The sequence below is a fragment of the Cricetulus griseus genome, chromosome 3 (assembly GCF_003668045.3).
Source record: "Cricetulus griseus strain 17A/GY chromosome 3, alternate assembly CriGri-PICRH-1.0, whole genome shotgun sequence".
NCBI classification, from domain to species: Eukaryota; Metazoa; Chordata; class Mammalia; order Rodentia; family Cricetidae; genus Cricetulus; species Cricetulus griseus.
The window spans coordinates 47,704,975-47,727,402 of NC_048596.1; the positions used below are offsets into that span (position 1 = coordinate 47,704,975).

General features: G+C 38.8%; 1 protein-coding gene across 5 annotated transcripts in view; it reads right to left on the bottom strand.

Moving 5' to 3' along the window:
• Positions 1–18,274: 18,274 nt before the first annotated feature.
• Positions 18,275–22,428, bottom strand: part of Lpxn (leupaxin) — a 33,141-nt gene continuing 28,987 nt past the window's right edge. For all 5 annotated transcript variants that reach the window (XM_035441957.1, XM_035441956.1, XM_027406598.2 and 2 more), the window contains 2 exons: positions 19,368–19,516; positions 18,275–19,028 (listed from right to left, as the gene is read on the bottom strand). In XM_035441957.1, coding sequence (XP_035297848.1) covers positions 18,759–19,028; positions 19,368–19,516 — 419 coding nt within the window. In that variant the 3' untranslated portion in view covers positions 18,275–18,758. The remainder of the gene's footprint in view (positions 19,029–19,367; positions 19,517–22,428) is intronic.

Here is a 22,428-nt window from a genome sequence, read left to right on the forward strand (position 1 = left end):
TAAGCTTTAGTGTTTCTGTGTTGTATCAAGAAGCCAATTGATGTAATACAGAATAAAAGAAGAATTTGGGGACTGTCTTTGTCTTTTCTTGGATCTTTCTCTCAAGGTGTACACCCTTTCATAATTGTTATGCTCTCATGGTTGCATTCCTCAGCATGTGTACATACACAAGCAAACATTTCTCTGCTAACTGTTCATGTTTGAGTCCCACACAGCCAATGAAGACCTGCCTGACAGCAATCCCTGGACACCCTGGAAAGAAAATGGGCCACAGCTCCTCGACTGCACTGGATCCAACTTGCTCCATTTCAGCTGACACTCCGGCCAGAGGTTCGGGTACTGACTTCAATCAAGTTGAGGATTTCAAGCGAGATCTTCAATCAAGTGAATCCCATCTATACTAACATTTTCTTTCTACAGGACCCCACATGACTATCATCGTCCCATTTCAGCAGGAAGTAACTTGGAAAATGCTACGCCCCCTTTCCCCATTGTTGTCACTTAGGATAGTGTATATACCTTGCTAGGAATAGCTTCCTATTGTTTATGGTTCGGTTTGGAAGGAGGTGTTCAGGCTTGGACACCTCTTTCAGATGACTTTAGGGTTTAGTTAAAATAGATAGTTATCTTCTTATATTTTACCTTTATACTGTTAAGTTTTAATCCTCTTTTAGACTAAAAGGGGAATTGTAGGGGAAGCTGTAGCCACGCCTTCTTAGGGGCTGGCTACAGGAGTACCTGAGGGCTTGTGAGGGCGTGGTCAGAGTGAGTAGGGGGACTGCGTTTTCGGTTTCGGTTTCTCTTTGCTTCTTGCTGTACAGACTACCACCGGCTGGCTGGTTCGCTCTGTAAGTAAGGCTTTTCCCTATTAAATACCCTTATATTTCTACCTGACTCCGTATTGGTAATTTCCTACTATACATGACCGTCTCACTAGATGAAGAAAAAGCCTTTGACAAAATCCAACCCCCCTTTATGATAAGTGTCCTGGAGAGATCAGGGATAACAGGAACATACCAGAAAATAAGAAAGACAATAAACAGTAAACAAGCAGCCAACATCAAACTAAATGTATTCCTCTAAAATCAGGAACAAGACAAGGCTGTTCAGTCTCTCTGTGCTCTTCAATATTATACTTGAAGTCCTAGATAGAGCAATAAGACAACAAAAGGAGATCAAGGGGATACAAATTAGAAAGGAAGAGGCCAAACTTCCATTATTTGCAGATGATATGATAGTTTACATAAGTGACCAGAAAAACTGTACCAAGGAACTCCTACAGTTGATCAGGATACAAGATTAACTAAAAAAAAAAAAAAAAAAAAAAAATCAGTAGCCCTACTATACACAGACAATAAATAGGCTAAGAAAGAAATCAGAGGAATATCACCCTTTACAATAGCCACAGACAACATAAAATATATTGGGGTAATGCTAACTAAACAAGTAAAACACCTGAATAGTAAGAATTTTGAGTCTTTAAAGAAAGAAATCAAAGAAGATAGCAGAAAATGAAAAGATTTCCCATGTTCTTGGATAGGTAGGATCAACATAGTAAAAATGGCAATCTTGCCAAAAGCAATGTACAAATTCAATGCAATCCCCATCAAAAATAACAGCACAATTCTTCACAGACCTTGGGAGAACAATAACCAACTTTATATGGAAAAACAAAAGAACCAGGATAGCCAAAAACAACCCTGCACAACAAAGGAACTTCCGGAGGCATCACCGTCCCTGACTTCAAGCTCAATTACAGAGCCATAGTCCTGAAAACAGCTTGATATTGGCACAAAAATACATAGGTTGACCAATGGAATTGAATTGAAAACGCTGATATTAACCTACACACCTATGGACATCTGATTTTTGACAAAGAAGCTAAAATTATGCAATGGAAAAAAAGAAAGCATCTTCAACAAATGGTGCTGGCGTAACTGGATGTGGACATGTAGAAGATTGCAGATAGATCCATATCTATCGCCATGCACAAAACTTAAGTCCAAATGGATCAAAGACCTTAATATAAATCGAGCCACACTGAACCTCTTAGCAGAGAAAGTAGGAAGTACCCTTGAATTAATTGGTACAGGAGACTGCTTCCTGAACATAACACAGTAGCACAGACACTGATATCAACAATTAATAAATGGGACCTCCTGAAACTGAGAAGCTTTTGTAAGGCAAAGGACACAGTCAAAAAGATAAAACAGCAGCCCACAGAATGGGAAAAGATCTTCACCAACCCCACATCTGACAGAGGGCTGATCTCCAAAATTTACAAAGAACTCAAGTAGCTAGTCTCCAAAACACCAAACTTAAAAAGTGGGGTACAAAACTAAACAGAGAATTCTCAATAAAGGAGTCTAAAATGGCTGAAAGATGCATAAGGAAGTGTTCAGCATCCTTAGCCATCAGGCAACCACAAATCAAAACAACTCTATGATACCATCTTACACCTGTCAGAATGGCTAAAATCAAAAACACCAATGACAGTTTATGCTGGAGAGGATGTGGAGAAAGGGGAACACTCCTTCACTGCTGGTGGGAGTGTCAGCTCATACAGCCACTTTGGAAATCAGTGTGGTGACTCCTCAGGAAAATGGGAATCAGTCTTCCACAAGATCCAGCAATTCCACTCTTAGGCATACATCCAAAGGATGCACATTCATTCCACAAGGACATCTATTCAACAATGTTCATAGCAGCAGCATTTGTAACAGCCAGAATCTGGAAGTAATCTAGATTCCTCTCAATGGAAGAATGGATAGAGAAAGGTTGTACATTTATACAATGGAGTACTACTCAGCAGGAAAAAAATGGAATATTGAAATTTGCAGGCAAATGGCTGGAACTAGTAGAAACCATCCTGAGTGAGGTAACCCAGTCACAAAAAGACAAACATAGTATGTACTCACTCTTATATGGACTTTAGACATAGAGAAAAGGATTCCTTGCCTACAATCCATACTTCCAGAGTAGCTTGGAAAGAAGGAGGACCCTAAGAGAGACATATATGGTACCCCAGTAAAGGGGAAAGGTACAAGATCTCCTGAGCAAATTGGGAGCATGGGGGGAGGAGGTGTGGATAGGGATCTAGAAGAAAGAGAAGGGGGAAAGAATATGGCAGAGGAGCTCATGGGGAAGCCGGAAGGTTGAGTCGGGAATGAATAGAGGAGAGCAAGATAAGAGTTACCATAATAGAGCCGGGCGTTGGTGGCACACGCCTTTAATCCCAGCACTCGGGAGGCAGAGGCAAGCGGATCTCTGTGAGTTCTAGGCCAGCCTGGTCTCCAGATCGAGTGCCAGGATAGGCTCCAAAGCTACACAGAGAAACCCTGTCTCAAAAAACCACACACATAAAAAAAAGAGTTACCATAATAGAGCCATCCATCATAAGTTTAAAGAGAAATCTGGTTCTAGGGTAATTTCCAGAGATCTACAAGGATGACACCAACTAACAATCTAAGCAATAGTGGAGAAGTTACCTTAAATGTCCTTCCCTGATAATGAGATTGGTGACTACATTACATGCCATCCTGGAACCTTCATCCAGTAGCTGGTGGAAGTAGAAGCAGACACTCACAGCTAAACACTGAACTGAACTGCAATCCAATTGCAGAGAGGGAGGAGTGAATAGCAAAGGGGTCAGGACAAAGCTGGTGAAATCCACAGAAACAGCTGACCTGAACAAGGCGGAGCTTATGGACCCTAGACTGATGGCTGGGAGGCCAGCATGGAACCCCCTGAACGTGGGTGTCAGTGAGAAGGTCTAGGCAATCTATGGGGCTTCTGGTAGTAGATCAGTATTTATCCCTAGCATACAAATGGACTTTGGGAGCCCATTCCACATAGAGGGATACTCTCTCAGTCTAGACATTGGGAAGGGCGTAGGCCCTGATCCAAAGGATATAACAGACTTTGAAGATCCTCCATGGAAGGCTTCACCCCTCTGGGGAGGAGAAATGGGATAGGGAGTCAGAGGGGGCAGGGGAGGAGGAAAGGGAGAGGGAACTGGGATTGACATGTAAAATAAGCTTGTTTCTAATTTAAACAGAAAGAAAGAAATATCTGAAAGTTTCCTAGTCACATATTCTTACATATCCCATTACACCCAATTATTACCACAACCACCAACACCCCTTCCTGCTTTTTCTCACTTTCAAACGTTTTGGGTTATCTTAGGAAAACCTCCGTCTAAGATCTGCATTTTGATTTTGAACTGTAATATTTCTCTTTTTGAGATTATAATATTAATATATTTCCGTCTTCCCTTCCTCCCTCCAAATAGTCCCATAAACTCCTGCTTTCATGCTTTCAAGCTGTGGCCTCATATATATATATAGAGATAGATAGATAGATAGATAGATAGATAGATAGATAGATAGATAGATATAGATATAGATATAGATATAGATATATGTGTGTGTGAATGTGTGTGTTTTGTAATGATATACATTTAATGGAATATATATTATATAATAACAAATATATATAAATTATTCAATCTGTTTGTCACGAGTCTATGCTTTCAGTGTTGACCATTTGGTACTGGTTAATCAATTTGGTGTGCTTTTCCCTAAGGAAGTCAGTTTCTCCCACTTTTAGTATTCTTCAGTTGCCTGTAGTTCTTTGTGTAGGGTTGAGGCCTCGTGGGCTATTCTCTATCCACTTTGGTGTGGCATGTCTATTTTTATTGTCTTTATTCAGCATATATGTATGCAATCTCTTTTAGTTAGTGTTTTATTTCTGTGGAGAAACACCATGACTACTGCAACTCTTGTAAATAAAAATGTTTAATTGGGGTGGCTCACTTACCATTCAGAATTTCAGTCCATTATCACCATGGTGGGACATGGTGTCATATAGACAGCCATGGTGCTGGAGAAGTAACTGAGAGTCCTACATCTTGCTGTATTCACTGACAAATTAATCTTCTGTCTGTGTCTTTCTCTCTGTCTTTGCTAACCCTCACTCCCCACTCAGGAACTATTTCAGCTGTGCCAGCAAGTTACATATATTCATGTTTGGGTCTTCAATATGTTCCATTGGTCTATGTGTCTGTTATCATGGCATCACAATGTTATTTTTATTGCCATGGCTCTAAAAGATATCTTGGTCTGAATTCCTTCAAAATTCCTCCTTTTTTGCTCAGAATTGTTTAGGTATCTGGGCTCTTTTGTGGTTCCATATAAATTTTTTCTGTGAGGAATGAGATGGGTATTTAGATTGGAATTACAATGAATGCATAGATATTTTTTGGTAGAACAGTCATTTTCACAAGTTAATTCTGCCAATCTGTTGCATGGAATGTCTTTCCATTTTCCAGTGTCTTTCTCTTTCATTGTAGAGGTCTTTCACTTTATTTGTTAAGTATATTTCTAATTATTTTAAGTTTTGAGGCTATTGTGAATGGAGTGCATTCATGTTCTCTTTCTCTGTTGGCATACAGAAGGGCTATTGAATTGTGTGAGTTGCTTCTGTATTACACCACATTGCAGACTTTATGTATTAGTTTTCTGGTACAATTTGAGGGAATTCTAATGCACATTATCGTATCATCTGTAAATGGGGATAATTTGACTTTTTGTTACCCATTTGTATTTCTTTAATTTTCTTCTTTTTCCTTATTGATTCAATTAGTATTTAAAAGATAATATCTAAAAGGAGTGGAGATAATGGACATCCTGTCTCAACTCTGACTTCAGTGTGGTTGTTTCAAGTTGTTTCCCATTTACAAGGATGTTAACTATGGAATTCTCACATATAACTTTTACTTCGTTGAAACATATTCTTTCTAGGTCTACATTCTCTATGGATTTTACCATGAAGGCATATTGAATTTTTTCAAAGCCTTGTCTTGCATCTATTGAGAGATCATGTGACTTTTGTCTTTAAATTCATTTATATGGGTTATTACATTTATTGGCTTGTGTATGTTGAACCATCCCAGCATTTCAGGGATGAAGGCAACATGGGTGTGGTGTTTTTTATGTATGGCTGTGTTCTGTTTGTAAATATTTTATTGAGTGTTTTTGAGTCTATATTCATCATGAATAATGGACTGTAGTTTTATATTGTGTGTGTCAGTTGCAATTTCCCCTGTTCTGCTTCTGTTAATTGGGTCCTCTCTTTTGTTTACTTGGGCCAAGTGTCTGTCAACCTTGTTTAGCTTCTTAAAGAACCAGTTCTTAGATTCACTAATTATTTTGTTTCTTTTCTATTGATTTCTGCTTTGATATTTATTCTTTCTTTCCAAAGACTGGCCTTCTTTTGGATTGTTCTCTTTTTAAACTTTTTAAGTCGCATCATTAAGTCATTTACTTGTTCTCTTTCTGTTGTGTTTTTTTTTTTCCTTTTGAAATGTAGGACTGCTTCCGATGGGTCCCAATGGTTTTGTTATTGTATTTTCATTTAGTTTCTGGAAAATTTTTGTTTGTGGTGATTTTTTTTTCTTTGATCCATTTCATCACAAAAGAAAAAGTTTAAGGTAATCATCATTCTCATTATAGGGGAAGGGTATTTAAGGTAGCATCTCCACTATTGCTTAGGTTTCTAGTTGGGGTCAAACTTATTGATCTCTGTACAACTCCCTAGTGCCAGATTTCTCATTAAACCTATAGTGGCTCCCTCTATTGTTGTGTCTCTTTTCTTGCTCTCCTCTATTCCTCTCCCCACTCAATCTTCCTGATCCCTCATGTTTTCTACCCCTCCTCTTCTCCCCTCCTCTTTCTCCTACCTCCCTCCCCCTCCCCATGCTCCCAATTTGTTCATGGGCTCTTATCTTTTCTACTTCACAGGGGGACCATGTATCTCTCTCTTAGGGTCCTCCTTGTTTTCTAGCTTCTCTGGAGGTGTGGATTGTAGGCTGGTAACACTTTGCTCTATGTGTAATATCCACATAAGAGTGAGTAATATCATGCTTGTCTTTCTGTGACTGGGTTATCTCACTTAGGATGGTTTCTTCTAGTTCCATCCATTTGCCTGCAAATTTCAAGATTCCATTGTTTTTTCCTCCAATGAGTAGTATTCCATTGTGTAAATGCACCACATTTTCTCTATCCATTCTTCAGTTGAGGGGCATCTAGGTTGCTTCCAGGTTCTGGCTATTATAAATAATGCTGCTATGAACATAGTTGAATAGATGTCCTTATTGTATGAATGTGCATCCTTTGGGTAAATGCCTAAGAGTGGAATTGCTGGATCTTGAGGTAGACTGGTTCCCATTTTCCTAAGAAACTGCCAAACTGATTTCCAAAGTGGCTGTGTAAGTTTGCACTCCCACCATCAATGGAGAAGCATTCTGTTTCTCTACATCCTCTCCAACATAAACTCTCATTAGTGTTTTCTATTTTAGCCATTCTGGGTGGTATAAAATGGTATCTCAGAGTTGTTTTGATTTGCATTTCCCTTATGGCTAAGGATGTTGAGCACTTTCTTAAGTGTCTATCAGCCATTTTAGACTCCTCTATTGAGAATTCTCTATTTACTTCTGAACTCCACTTTTTAAGTGCATTATTTGGTGTTTTGGAGACTAGCTTCTTGAGTTCTTTGTAAATTTTGGAGATGGCCCTCTGTCAGATGTGGTGTTGGTGAAGATCTTTTCCTACTCTGTGGGCTGTTGTTTTATCTTTTTGACTGTGTTCTTTGCCTTACAGAAGCTTCCTAATTTCAGGAGGTCCCATTTATTCATTGTTGATATCAGTGTCTGTACTACTATGTTATGTTCAGGAAGTAGTCTCCTGTACCAATTAATTCAAGGGTACTTCCCACTTAATCTTCTAAGAGGTTCAGTGTGGCTCGATTTATGTTAAGGTCTTTGATCCATTTGGACTTAAGTTTTGTGCATGGCAATAGATATGGATCTATCTGCAATCTTCTACATGTCCACATCCAGTTATGCCAGCACAAATACCAAGCTGTTTTCATTACTATATCTCTATAGTATAGCTTGAAGTCAGGGATGTTGATGCCTCCCAGAAGTTGCTTTATTGTACAGGGTTGCTTTGGCTATCCTGGGTCTTTTGTTGTTCCATATAAAGTTGAGTATTGTCCTTTCAAGGTCTGTGAAGAATTGTTGTGGGATTTTGATAGGGATTGCATTAAATCTGTAGATTGCTTTTGGTAAGACTGCCATTTTTACTATGTTGATCTTATCTATCCAAGAGCATGGGAGATCTTTCCATTTTCTGGTATCCTCTTTAATTTCTCTCTTTAATAATTCAATGTTTTTTGTCATACAGGTCTTTCACCTGTTTGCTTAGAGCTACCCCAAGATATTTTATGTTGTTTGTGGATATTGTAAAGGATGATGTTTCTCTGATTTCTTTCTCAGCCCCTTTATTATCTATATATAGTAGGGATACTGACGTTTTTTAGTTAATCTTGTATCCTACCACTTTGCTGAAAGTGTTTATCATCTGTAGGATTTCCCTAGTAGAATTCTTAGGGTCACCTATGTAAACTATCTTATCATCTACAAATAGTGACAGTTTGACTTCTTCCTTTCCAGTTTGTATTCCCTTTATCTCCTTTTGTTGTCTTATTGCTCTAGCAAGAACTTCAAGTATAATATTGAAGAGATATGGAGAGAGTGGACAACCTTGTCTTGTTCCTGATATTAGAGGAACCACATTGAGTTTCTCTCCATTTAGTTGGATGTTGTCTGTCTGTTTGCTTTATATACTACCTTAAATGCCATCTTAGAGCCTTCATCCAGTAGCTGATGGAAGCAGAAGCAGATATCCACAGCTAAGCACTGAGCCAAAATTCCTTCTTGAATCTAGTTTAAGAGAGGTAGGGGTGACCAACAAAGGGGTCAAGACCATGCTGGGAAAACCCACAGAAATGGCTGACCTGAGCAAGTGAGAACTCATGGTCCCTAGTCTGACAGCTGTGGAATCAAGTTAGAACCAAACCAGGTCCCCGGAATTTGGATGTCAGCTGGGAGCACTGGGCAGTCTATGAGGCCTCTGGCAGTGGAACCAGGATGTATCCCTAGTGCATGAATGGACTTCGGGAGCCCATTTCCCATGGAGGGATTCGCCCTTAGCCTAGATACACGGGGTAGGGCCTAGGCCCTTCCCCAAATGACTTGACAGATTTTGATGATTCTCCTTCATGGAAGGCCTTACCCTCCCTGGGGAGTGGATGGGAGATGGTATGGGGCGCATGGATGGATGGGAGGAAGAGGAAGCTGGGATTGATATGTGTAAAATAAGATTGTTTCTAATTTAAATAAAATTTATTAAAAAAAAACAAAAGAAAAAGTTATTTAATCTCCATGAGTTTGAGTATTTACTAATTTTTTTGCCAATTTTAAGCTTTGTCGTATTGCTGTCAGATAGTCTATAAGGAATGATTTCAAACCTTTTGAATTTTGTGTCCTATGGTGGTATGCTGCAGTATAAAATGTGTACTCACCAGTGTTTGGTAGAATATTCTTTTGACATATTTTAAGTCCAGTAGATGCTTGCTGTCAAACACTTCTAGTGTTACTCTGTTTTTTGTCCAGATGACCTGTCTATTGGAGACAGTGGGGTATTGAAATTATCTATCATTAATGGATCGATGTTAATCTGTGTATTTAAATCCAATAATAGAATTTTTATGAAATCGGGTACCCAGAGTTTGGTATATATATGTTGAAGATGGCAATGTCTTTTTGGTTAACTATTCCCTTGATTAAAGCAAAATTACCCTCTTTATCTCTTTCATTTAGTTTTATTTTTAAGCCTGTATTGCCAGATATTAGGATAACAATGCTTGTCCACTTCCTTTTTCCATTTGATTGGAGTAATTTTGCCCATCCTTTTAATATAAGGCAGTGTCTATCTTTAAAACTAAAAGTGTTAGTTTAGGCAAAAGATAGGTGGATTTTGTTTCTTGATCCATTCAGTTAGCCCATGTCTTTTGATTAGAGAATTGAGACCATTGATATTTGCTTTTAATATTGAAATGTGTGTGTTAATTGTGATCATTGTATTGTTGTTTTTGATGTTAGTGTGTTCTCGGTGGTTTTCTGTATTTTATTATGGCTTTTATTATGTATTTTATCTGTATTATGTATTTTTGACTTGGATTATTCTTCCTCATGTATGTCTATAATTCAAATGTCTGATTTTTTCATGGTATCACACATCTCCTTCATGTTCCTTTCCTGTGTGTGTTTGTTTTTTAATTGAAAATTGATTATTTTCTCATAATGTAGCCTGTTATGGTTTCCCATCCCTCTACTCTTCCCAGCTCTTCCCCATTTCCCCTCCCCCTCCAACCCAGTAACTTTCTTGTCTCTCACTAGGGCTTCTAAGGGATAATAAAATATAATAAGATAAAACAGAAACACATTGAAATTGGACAAGAACTAACAAACAGAAGGAAAAGAGTTCAAGACAAGGCACAAGAATCAGATACCCACTTGTTTACACACTCAGGAATCCCATAAAAACACTAAACTGGAAGCCATAATATATTTGCAGAGGAGTTGATGCAGACCCATGCAGGTCCTGTGCATACTGACTCAGTATCTGTGAGTTCATGAGCATTGATCACATTAATTTAGAAGACCTAGTTTTCCTAGTGTCTTCTATACCCTCTGACTCTTAGACTCTTTCTGCCTCCTCTTCATGGGGACACCTAAACCCTGTGGGGAAGGATTTGATGGAAACACCCATTAGGGTGGAGTATTACAAAAGCTCTCACTCTCTGCCTGATGTGTGGTTGTGTATGTCTGTATTTGTCTCTATCTACAGTAAGAGGAAACTTCTCTGATGATAACTGAGTAAAGCGTTGATCTATAAATATAGCATACTATCATTAGGAGTAATTTAAACACTATGTTGTTTTGTTGTTGCTGCTGCTGCTGCTGTATTAGGTTCTACCCTATGACTCTGGGCTATCTAACTTGGTCACCAAAGTGTCAGGTATGGGTTCTATCTTGTAGAGCAGGCCTTAAGTGTAATCTCCCACAAACTTAGTGCCATTAAATTGGCCTATTTTTCAGACAGTACACCATTGTAGATTTTGTGGCTGTGTTTGCATTTGTTTCTCTTTTAATTGCCTGCAGTGTATGTTCCTGTACCAAAGATGCTAGAACATAGGGGTAAAGGCTCTGTGTAGGCAAGAGCTTTACTTTTCCATGTTCAATGAGTTTAATGGGTATTGTCTTCAGCAATTGAAATTTTCTATCAACTTGTGGAGGGCAATCTATAGTCTTGGAATGGCCTGGGTTATTTAGCAATTCCCATGAGGCCTCTTTGGCAAAGAACTCAATTAGATGAACCCAATCTTGTTACTGGAAGGTTCCTTAGATGGCACAAGATATCCAGTTAAGATTCTGTTTCCCTAATTATTTGGTGAAAACATTTATTTTATATATATAATAAATATATTTCGTACTGCCCCTCAAATATCCCTTAATTTATTTCCTTGTATTCCCTCCCACAACTCCTTCTCCCCCTGATCCTCCCATTCTAGCCATCTCCTATTTCCATCCACATCTATAGCATTTATTTCCCTTTCCTAATGAGATATATCTGTTCCTTCTACTCCCTTATTTATAACTTATTTCTGGGGTTCTATGGATTGTAGCTTGGTTATCACTGACGTAACAGGTAGTATCTACATATAAGTGAATACATACCATATTTGTTTTTCTAGGTCTGGGACACCTTACTTAGAATGATGTTTTACTAGTTCCATCTATTTCCCTGCAAATTTCTTGAAGTCATTTTTAGTGGCTGTCTAATACTCTGTGTAAATGAATGACATTTTCTTTATACATTCTTCTGTTGAGAGACATTCTGACAGTTATGAATAGAGCAGCAATGAGAATGCTTGAGCAAGTATCTCGGTGATAGGATGAACCCTCTTTGAGTATATGCCCAAGAGAGGAATAGCTAGATCTTGAGGTAGCTCGATTCCACCCTTCTGAGGAACTGGCACCCTTATTCCACAGTGGCTGCATGAGTTTGCACTCCTGCCAGCAATAGATGCGTGTTTCTCTAACTTCACAGTCTTGCCAGCATTGAGTTGCCATTTGTACTGTTGATCTTGGCCATTCTCACAGGTGTAAGATTAAATCTCAAAGTGGCTTTGATTTCCATTTCCCCAATTGCAAGGTGTAGGGGAAATGCTAGCCAGAGCCTCTTGGAGGCTGGCACAGGTGATGTAGACCACACACATTTGGGTGTGGGTAGAGTGATGTAGCAAGACCTTAAATATGAGGGTTACATGCATGCGGCTCTCTCTGTTCCATGGTTCGCCTGGTTGTAGGGGACTGACGCTGTTGCGTGAGTACTCTCCTATTAAAACAACTGTTCATTAAACTTGCTCTGACTCCTCTGTGGTAGGCATTTATTATGCCTCACTTTAGCTAGAGATGTTGAACATTTCTTTGTTTCTCAGCTACTTGTGTTTCCTTTATTGAGAATTCCCTATTTAGATATCTACCCAATTTTTACAATTGGGTTTTTTCTTGAAATCTATTTTTTTGAGTTCTTTATGTATTTTTGGATATTAGCTGTCTATTGGAAATGGAGTTGGTGAAAATCTTTTCCCATTCTGTAGGCTGCTGCCTTGTCTGAATGGTTGTGTCCCTTGTCTTGCAGAAGCTTCTCAGTTTCATGAGGTCTCATTTATTGTTGATCTTAGTATCTGTGCTCATGGTGTTCTTTTCAGGAAGTCTTTTCCTGGTCTTACAAGTTCAAGGCTATTCCCCACTTTCTCTTCTATCAAATTTGGTGTATCTTGTTTTATGTTGAGGTCTTTGATCCATCTGGACTTGAATTTTGTGCAGAGTGATAAGTATGGATCTATTTTGATTCTTCTACATGTGCAAACACAAGAAGCCAGACTAGGCCAGGGCACTTTATGTGGGAGCTAGAATAGATCTGGAGAGTTGTGGAGAAAGAGTGGATGGTTAGTCAGGGAGATTCACTGGGTTAGACCTGAAGGTGAATGTGGGAAATCTAGGTACCACAAGTGGAGTGGTTAGAAGGGCTACAGAAGGGACCTGTAGGTGGTTGCAGGTAAGGAGAACTTTAGAGCTTTTTCTGTATTAGCAGGCAGGGTAGGCCAGAACACTAGTTATGAGACTCAAGCTAGATCTGGTGTGTTCTTAAAAAGTTGTGGATGAGTAGTCAGAGACCGACAGGGCTACACACTGGAAGAGAACATGGAATGCCTAGGTACCACGTGGGAACCTATATCTGATATGTAAAAGAGCACCTGGAGAGGGGATGTTATAGTTTCTAGAGTGTCATTGAACATAATGGAAATCATCACAACTCAGTATCCAGGTGTGCCTAAGATCACCTCTTAGAATCAATAGAAATATTTTTCATATCTCTTAAAAACCTTAATTTAAGTAGAAGGCTGTTATATTTATTGTATATGCCCCTCACAACATCAATGCATCTCTAACCCATAATGTGGCTGTGTTTGAAATAAAGAAGTAGTTAATTTTCTAACTTTTTGTTTGAAAATTACATAAGAAGATTTTTAAAAACTATTTTTCACCATTTACATTCAAAATTGAGGTAATATCATTACACATCTTTCCACACATGAGAACTAGGAAAGGCATGTGTATCAAGGATTTCCAAGACACTTTGAATTTCTTAAGATGAAAGCACCTCCTTCTCTTTAGTAATATTGACACACATTCCTCAACTTTGCTGGCAAATTGTACAAGGAGCAAGTTTTGTTCCACATATATGAAGAATGAACAGCACACTTTATACTTAAAATAAAAAAATGTTTCACTGTTGTAGTGTAAAGAAACATAGAGCAGTGGCCATAAATTATTTTTATTTAGGGAGACATTCAGTATGTAGTCAGTGGGTATACATATTGGCCATGTTTGTTTTATTTATTCATTCCCTTGCTATATTTAAACTACTAAAAGTCAGAATATCTGATCCTTACACCCAATAAGAAATAGAATATCAACTCAAATAAGTTTCAATGGAGACAAGAATTCATTCATGTGATTTCCCAGTCTAAGGTGAAGATGCTAATATGGTAGAATTGGGTAGGTTTTAAACGTGGAAGAAACCTCTCCATCATTCAATTCTACTTTCTTCTTTGTTAGCTTCTTTCTTGAGCAGGCTTCTCCTAAACAATAATAGCAGCAATGAGGTTATATTATTCTCACAACTAGCATTTCAAACAGATGGGAACTTTTCTTTCCTAGGAAATCCTGTGCTATGGGGACACTACTTCAAATGTCTAATATTATTTTTATATCAATCCCAGTTTCCTCTCCTTCCCATCCTCCCATGCCCCCCACCGACCCTCATCATATCCCTCTTCTGCTCCTTAGAAAGGGTGAGGTCTTCCAAGGGGGATCATCAAAGTCTGTCACATCTTTTGGGGCAGGGCCTAGGCCCTTCCCCGTGACACCACTGAATCTTAACAAATGTTGTATTATAGGATTAATATCTTTGCTTGATATAACTATCAAATTCCATTTGGGCTATTTCAGATAACAGATGCTAAACAAATATTGTCAATAATGTACAGACCAAAATCAAAAGACAGCTTTGCTCTCTTTAAACTTATTTGATTTTAGACTATAATGCATTTGGACTGTTGTGATAAGGAAAAGAAACTGATATAATTGAAAATAGAGATGGGAAATCAAGTGGAAGTAAAGGGTTTTTTCCTTTCTTTCCTTGACCCAAATTTTGAGTTTAATTTCTCCATAAGGAACCATGTCTTCCACTTTGGCACATGTAGTTTAGGGAGGGTTGACTTCATCTTCTGTTCTCAGAATGGACCAGTCTCAAGTCTGAACAGTAATGGCACTGCATTTGAGTTATTCTCTTTGCTGTTTGTGATTAAATACTTGACAAGAAGCAGCTTACAGGGAAGCAGGCCCTGTTTTGGGTTCATGGTTTGAAGGTTCATTCCATCTTAATGGTGAAGACATGGCAGCAGGAGAATGAAGCTGCTTGTTTATATGTGGGTAGATCAGGGAACAGGGAAAGAGGAATGCATGTTCTCAACCAGTGCTCTCCATCTACTTTCCCCGTCATTCCAAGACTCTAGCCCAAGGAATAGTGAGCCCTACATTTAGTGTGGGCCACTCCCTCAATTAATTTCCTCTGGCAGAGCCCTCAAAGGAAACCCTTGGTGTCTCTTAATTCAGCCAAGTTGACAATCTAAATTAATTACTCTTCTCTTCTACTGAGGATTTGCTCAGGATAGACATTTGACGTAGTGTCCCCATGGCACAGGATTTCCTAGGAAAGAAGAGTTCCCATCTGTTTGAAATGCTAGCTGTGAGAATAATATAATTTTCTAATTTAAATTTTAAAAATTAAAAAAGATTCAGTGGTGTCTAAGATAGGAGGGAAGATAGATTTTACTTCATTGAGATGCAAGAAAAATCTATGCAACTTTCCAGAATCCTGATCGCAGGGTCTATCTTCCCACACAATAGTAATTTAGGCACTATGTGCTTATCCTATCTGGGGCAGGAACCCTTGCAAACAAACTGTCTCATTTCTTACAGAGTAGGTTTGGGTCCTTTCTGTCCACCAGAAATACTCTAAGTTGTGTGGAAAGTATAAATCCAGCACTGTCTCTCCTCCAAGATGTATCAGTCCTGTGAATCTCAGTAGATTTCCAGGTCCCTTTGCGGTCTGGGGTCCCAGCACTTAGCTGCTGCCCTGGGGGCAAGTTCTCTCTAGTGCCCACTTTGTGCATCTTGGGGGCAGACAAAGGCTTTTCCAGTCTTGTATTTTAATGAGTGTCACTACTGCCCTTACTGATGACCTGCTTGCAACTTATCTTCAAAAGAAGTCACTCCTCATCTGAAAATAGGTGTTTGTTTTGTTTTTTTTTTGTTTGTTTGTTTTTTTGTAGTTCTGGGGATTGAAACCAGAGCGTTGAGGATGCTATGCAGTTTTCTCATCTTTATTTCCACTAGATTTTTGTCTCACATTCCTGGATTAAATCTGTCTTTGGTGTTTCTTTTGTATGGGCCGTGGGGGGCAGGTGTGTGTATGTACAGGTTGTGTGTCTGTTCCTGTGTGTTATTTTTCAAGATGGTCTCTTACCCATTGAGTTATGCTAGCTATCCTTTGAGTTCCAGAAATCCACTGACCACCATTATTTCCCAACACCAGAGTTACAAATGTACATCAGCACACCTGGCTTTTCATATGGATTCTAGGATGAAACTCGGGTCCTTATGGCCGAGTTGGAAGCAATGAGCTATCTTCCCAGTGCTTCTTAATGTTATGTAACTAAAAGTACCTCTGCCATGTGTTTCTCAAGATACCATATTTCCTAGCCTCCCTCTGATTTTGAACTTTGAAGTTTCAGATATGTTCTGAAGGAACAAGCAACACCTACTTGCTTTCTTGGAAAACTTATGAAACTAAGATCTTTAAAATGTTCACTTTTCAATAACATGCAGGTTTTAAGTGTTCCCATAACCTTCATAAAGCCTGTGTGGTTTCAGAACTCTTAATCCATCTGGTCTCTGTTTTGTGAAAGACTCCAGTTTGTCTTATGCCAGACTGTACAATCCATTCCCCCAGCAATATAGATACATTCATATTCACTAATAGGAACACGCATGACCTATTCTAGTCTAGTTAGGATGGTTCATTGGAGTTTTTTAAGAGCTAGAAAATAAAAGGCACTTCTTTTCCCCATACAAGTAATAAACACAGGAACACACAGATCTGACAGATGTCACATACCATGAGAGGATTGCATGACTAAACTTGTAAGGAAAAGCAACTATGTCTGTCAAGTATTATCCCGGAGAACTCAGTATTTCACAGAATAGTGGGCCAGGTGGGAACTCCACCTCAACAGCAAGGCTCTGAGTCTAAGATAAATTTTTCTCTGTACACATATAGCCAAGGATGAAAAAGTCTTGCCTGGGAGAAGGGTTTTATGTCTTGAACACCAGGAAAAGGGAGTTATGTGGTCAGTTTAAATAATGAGCATCTGGTATGGGGGGGGGTTGCTTAAAGAGAGTATTCTTAATCTGAAGGTCATTTTCCTGTTGAAAGGCTGCATCTCTTCCAGAGTAAATATAAGCACCTGTACTATGAGAGGAGGATGCTTTCATTTTTAACTGCATGCTTGTGAGTTCTGACATTTTTTGAATTATTAAATATTTAGGTTGTAAAAGATCTCAAAACAGTCAGTTCTTCAAACAAAAACAAAAGCACTCAGCACCTGAACATTTTTTTCTTGTGTACTGAAACCTCAAGTTCACTTTGTCAAACTGCCCAAATGGCTGTGAACACTGCCTTATTCACTCCTGCTATGGTTTCATCAGTGGAAACCATGAAAAAGACACCAAGAAGCTGAAAGTGTGTTGTGCATATATGTTCAGCCAGCCAAACAGGACAGAAAGCTGGATGGCACCATGTCTCTATGATCTCCCACATAAGTTCCTATTTAATAGAATTAACTGTCTTGGCAAGAATCACCTAATCCATTTTAATTCTCTAAAAAGTAGTATTCTCATACCAACCTTAAAATAACACATTCATTCTTAATTTTTGGTGGGGGGCAACTTCCAATGAAGGGGGTTTTGCCTGTAATCTCAGAATTTAGGATTCAAAAAAAACTTAAACGTATTTGCTATAATAAAACAATCATATAATTCTGATTATGGTAAGAAAATAAAGCATACCACCCCTAATGAGTGCTTCACTTATAGAAGCATGGTTCTATATACAGCCTACTTTATAAACAAACCAATAGGATATAAGAAAATCAGATTTCTCAGCAACTTGCAAATTTTTCTATAAATTGACGTAAAGTGTTTTGAAAGAACAATTTCTAATTGTTTGTGGCTTAGCTTTCCTGTTCAACTAAAGGACTATGACAAATCTTTTGTAACACCTTTCCTTGGAGAAGTTATGCATGGACATTTGTCATTTGTCTCCATGAGACAGTTTTGAGCTTGAAGGAGACACATCCTTCATTTTTCATTTTTGAAATGCATTTGTAAGGTATTTAATGGACAACCAGATCTTTTTAGATAAAGTGAAGACAAAGTTTTAAAGTCTAGCTACCTTGTAATGATTCAAAGATTTAAGTTTGAAATATAAAATATCTAAAGGCCCAAATTAAAGAGAAGTATTACAAACAATAGGTCCCCTCTTTTAGTTTCTTCTGATTTAAAATGGGGTGTCTCTGTTGTATGCCAGGAAAGAAGAAAAGGGGTGTAAATTTAGCTGCAAATAGTATCTGGTTCTCTACAGTATAGGAAGCAAAAAGTTTATCTATGACATAAGTATAACAGTGAGTCACCAAAGCCACAAGATGCTTTATTCATCACAAATGTCAGTTAGAATATACTTCCTCTTAAAATGGCAAAATGCATTGAGGGAAGGCACTCAGGGCTTATGAGTAGTGTCATGACTCCTAAGAGAAAAGAGTCAGACTCTGGGGCACACAGCTGAAGATCTGAGTGGGGCATCAGTAGAGGTAAAATGTGAGAAAGAGAAAACCAATGGTGGCATGAATTGTGCATATGAGAAATATATTTTCAGAGGGTCTTGATACCATGATCTAAATATAAATGCAAATGCACAATTAAAAAAATAAGAAGTATCTTCAAAATTAAGACTATAGGTCTAGAAACATACATAAATTTCCTTATTTGCTCATTCTTTGACTCTATTAGCCCACTGAGTGAAGGTCAGGGAAAGCAAGTGTACTCGTCCCTGCCTTGGTCTCAGTTTTACAGGCAACAAGTAGTAGTTGTGGATCAAAGGGAACTACTGTGAAAAGAGCTTATTAAAGCAGAGTTGACAGTAGGTCTTGTTGTTCTGTTCTCTGAAGATGCCTTTTGACAGTTGTGTCAGGCAGAAAGCACACACAAAGTGCTCAGGGTGAAACTTGTGCCCCATGGCACTGATGCAGCGGCCAGTGATGGGCTGCCCACAGCCATGGCAGAGGGTCCCTTGCCGGTGATGGTAATGGAGTTCACAGAATGGACGGCCATCCAGTTCAAAGAAGGAGCCAGAAGAAAAGCTGCAGAAGCAGTCCTGTGGATTGAGTGAATGCAGACAAGAGAAATGCATGTCAAGGGATAATGCCACCAGATAAAACTCTCATCTTCAAAATCCTTGCCAGTTGCCTGCCAGTTGTAGGATTTATCACAGGTCCTTGACAAACAAAATCTAGATTTATACATTTGCAAAACAGACCAGCAAATGCCCACAATGGGTGCTGTGTGCTATTTTTCTTTTAAAAAATAAGTAAATAAAACTAACATGGATTCCTCACCTTGGACTAGAAACCATCTCACTAAGTAGCAGCTAGTTCTTTTGGGGAAGAATACTCTTTGATTTTCCCTAAAAGTGAAGGTGACTCAGTATACAAACCCCACACACAAAGCACTCCGGGTGCCAGACAGTGTTCATGGCTGAAAGGTAGTTTTCCAACACTGGGCGGTTGCAGCCACCACACTTAGGTGAGAACATGGCTAAGAAATCTTTTCGGCAATATGGCTTGTTGTCCTTCTCATGAAAGCCTGAAAAGATAAAATCAAAGATTCATAGCTGCAGTCTTTGAGTCTTTTAAAGCTACATTAGAAGAAGACATAAGGCCATTATTGTCACCTCTCCCAACTTTAGGATTCCCATGTTCAAAAAGGAGATAATGCAGGCATCTTTCAGCATTGAACCTGGATCACAGCCTAAGTATTACAGGCTATTTCTCCTTAACACCTTGATACAAAGTGTTCCCTTGGCCTGAAGTTCTGTTCCTGACGTTGATATAACTGTGAGTCATCTCAAATGGTCATCTTCTCAGAGGCATAAACCCAGTCCTTGTTTGTCAATTCATCTGTCTTCATTGTCTTTATAGCACTTAACTTTATCTTAAATCATGGTTGTAGTCTACCTTCCCTCACTGAACATTAGCTCTGAGAGAAACTAGATACCATTGGTCTTGCTGTAATTATCCCAATAATTAAAATATTTTAAAATGCAATAACACTAAATAGAAATTATCTTTGATAAGCTATCCATTGCAAACTAGTCAGTGGAGGAGATAAAATTCACATCCCACCCCTAACTTGATCTTCCCATGGGAAGTGATATGTCAACTAAGTCTGAATATCCTAACCAAAACTGTGTAAACATGAGAACCCACCCTGTGCCTCATTGGCCTAGTGGTGGTATGCAACAAAGTATATTTAGTGGACTGCTCAAGCTGCCTACTCAAGAAACAGTCTAGAAATCATAGCAGCCGGATCACAAAAGTGTAATAGGACATCAGGGGGAATGACCCAAATCACATAGGTGCTCTTTTTGCCTTTAGTTCTTGTCACTGCTAGATGTAGTTTGCTTCACTCAGTTATGCCTTCTCTAAAAAAAAGCAGGAGTTGGCAAAATTTAAAGGCCCATGGATCTAAGAATCCAAATTGGTAATTTTATACCTGTTCTGTGTTATTCCTCTTGCTTTAATTTTCTTTCCTTTTCTTTTCTGACCCATTCAAAAATTTCTAGAGTCTGTTTAAAGAAGTGACTGTCAACCCCCACCCCCATTTAAGGGAAAAAAAACCACCCACGGGCAGGCATCTTTCTTGCTTTTGTGTAAAACAGTATTCTTTTTAACTTCAGCAAGCTTCACTCACCTGAGAATTTGTTAAAATGTATATTCCTAGGTCCTTCCTGTACACCTCCCCCGCCCTGTTTTTATTGAGTATATCTGGAATGGTACTGGAGATTCTGCATTTTTTAGCATGCTCCCAAGTGATGTAAGTTGGTATTTCTTAAGAAAGCTGCAAGGCATGCTGCCTAACCTAGGTATGAACCCCATTTAGGAATCTACAGAGCAGTTGGTCTCCAGAGTGAGACAGTAGGGGAGTAACATCCTCCATTTCAACTTGGGTGAGTCTCAAGAGGGGAATCAAAGCAGTCCTCCAAACTCGATATAATGTCCCCATACTTAGTAACTCAATAAATTGGTAAAGTTTTAGCATTACTGTCCCAAAGGCTCTCTCTGGGGCCAATTACCTCAAGAGAATGAATGAGAGACACTGACAATTAAAAGTTACCACAGAGAGAGGAAGAGTGTTTTCACTCCAGTGTGACTGTTAGCCACTGGGGAAATTAAAGAGCACCTGCATAGCTGGGATAATGAACAATTAAAAAGAAAGATGGGTAGCACCAAAGACATAGTCCCCTAGGAAAAAATGCTAAGGACCAATGCATTTAGAAACTTGAGCCTTAAAGAGGGATTCTCTGAATTGAAGAAGAATGCAGATGAATTTAATTTCCCAGGAGGTTCCATGGTTTAACTGTTATTATTGAAACTCTGCGTGTGTGTGTGTATCCTGGATAAAAGTCAGGATGCTATCTAATTAATGGACTGACCATACAGCAGGAGACCCATTTATAGGAAAGCCAGGAAAAAGAATGGAACTATAACTCAAAAGGAGGCTCTAGCTAATAAATGGGTCCATTGCCATGTGCCTCTATTAATATATGTTTTCAGTGTAATTTCATGCTTATTTCAAATCACCCAATGGTTAGGAGGAACCCAACTCAAGAACAATGAAACTAGATATGCTTTCCAGTCAACCCAACAGATGAACATTTTTTGTATGTAACTATGGCTGTTCTTCTTATCTGCCCTTACCTGTTTCCAGGCAATTTCTATATCACAATTATCAATGGACAGTGCTCTCCACCCTCTCCTTATAGGTCCTCAATGATAAATGAAAGTATGATTCCACCAAAGTCCAACTTAGGGAGTCATTGAGTTCACTACTTTTATAGAGAATGCATAACCCCAAAGAAGCCACACCACCAGGAAGTATCTCTGAACATGGATATCAGCTTCCCTATAGCTGCATAGATGGAGTTTCCTCTTCCACTAACCTGACACACAAAATGTTTTTCTAGCACCTCTCGAGAGCATGAGGCCATTTACCACTAGAGCCAAATCACATTCAGCTGGCCAGGAAGTGACCTTCCTAAGCCTTTTCTAGGAAGGAATACCTACAGCCAACAAGCCCGATTAGGGTCTTATGCAAGTAGCCACCCCTGCCCACATGGAGAGATTGGCTGTTATGCTTGGAGAAAAGCATTCTGTTGGGCTGGAGAAATGGCTCAGAGGATAAGAGCACTGCCTGCTATTCCAGAGGTCCTGAGTTCAATTCCCAGTAATCACATGGTGGCTCACAACCATCTATAATGAGATCCAGTGCCCTCTCTGGCCTTCAGGAGGTATACATGTAGGCAGAACACTGTATACATAATAAATAAATAAATAAATAAATAAATAAATCTTAAGAAAAAGAAAGAAAAGCATTCTGCAACCGGCACTGTTCATTTAATGGCTACTTATTAATTTATTCTAATTAATTTTCATATTTCTATTGCTACTGATACAGGCAAATATGATACATTTCAGTGTGATTTAGATTTACTCAAT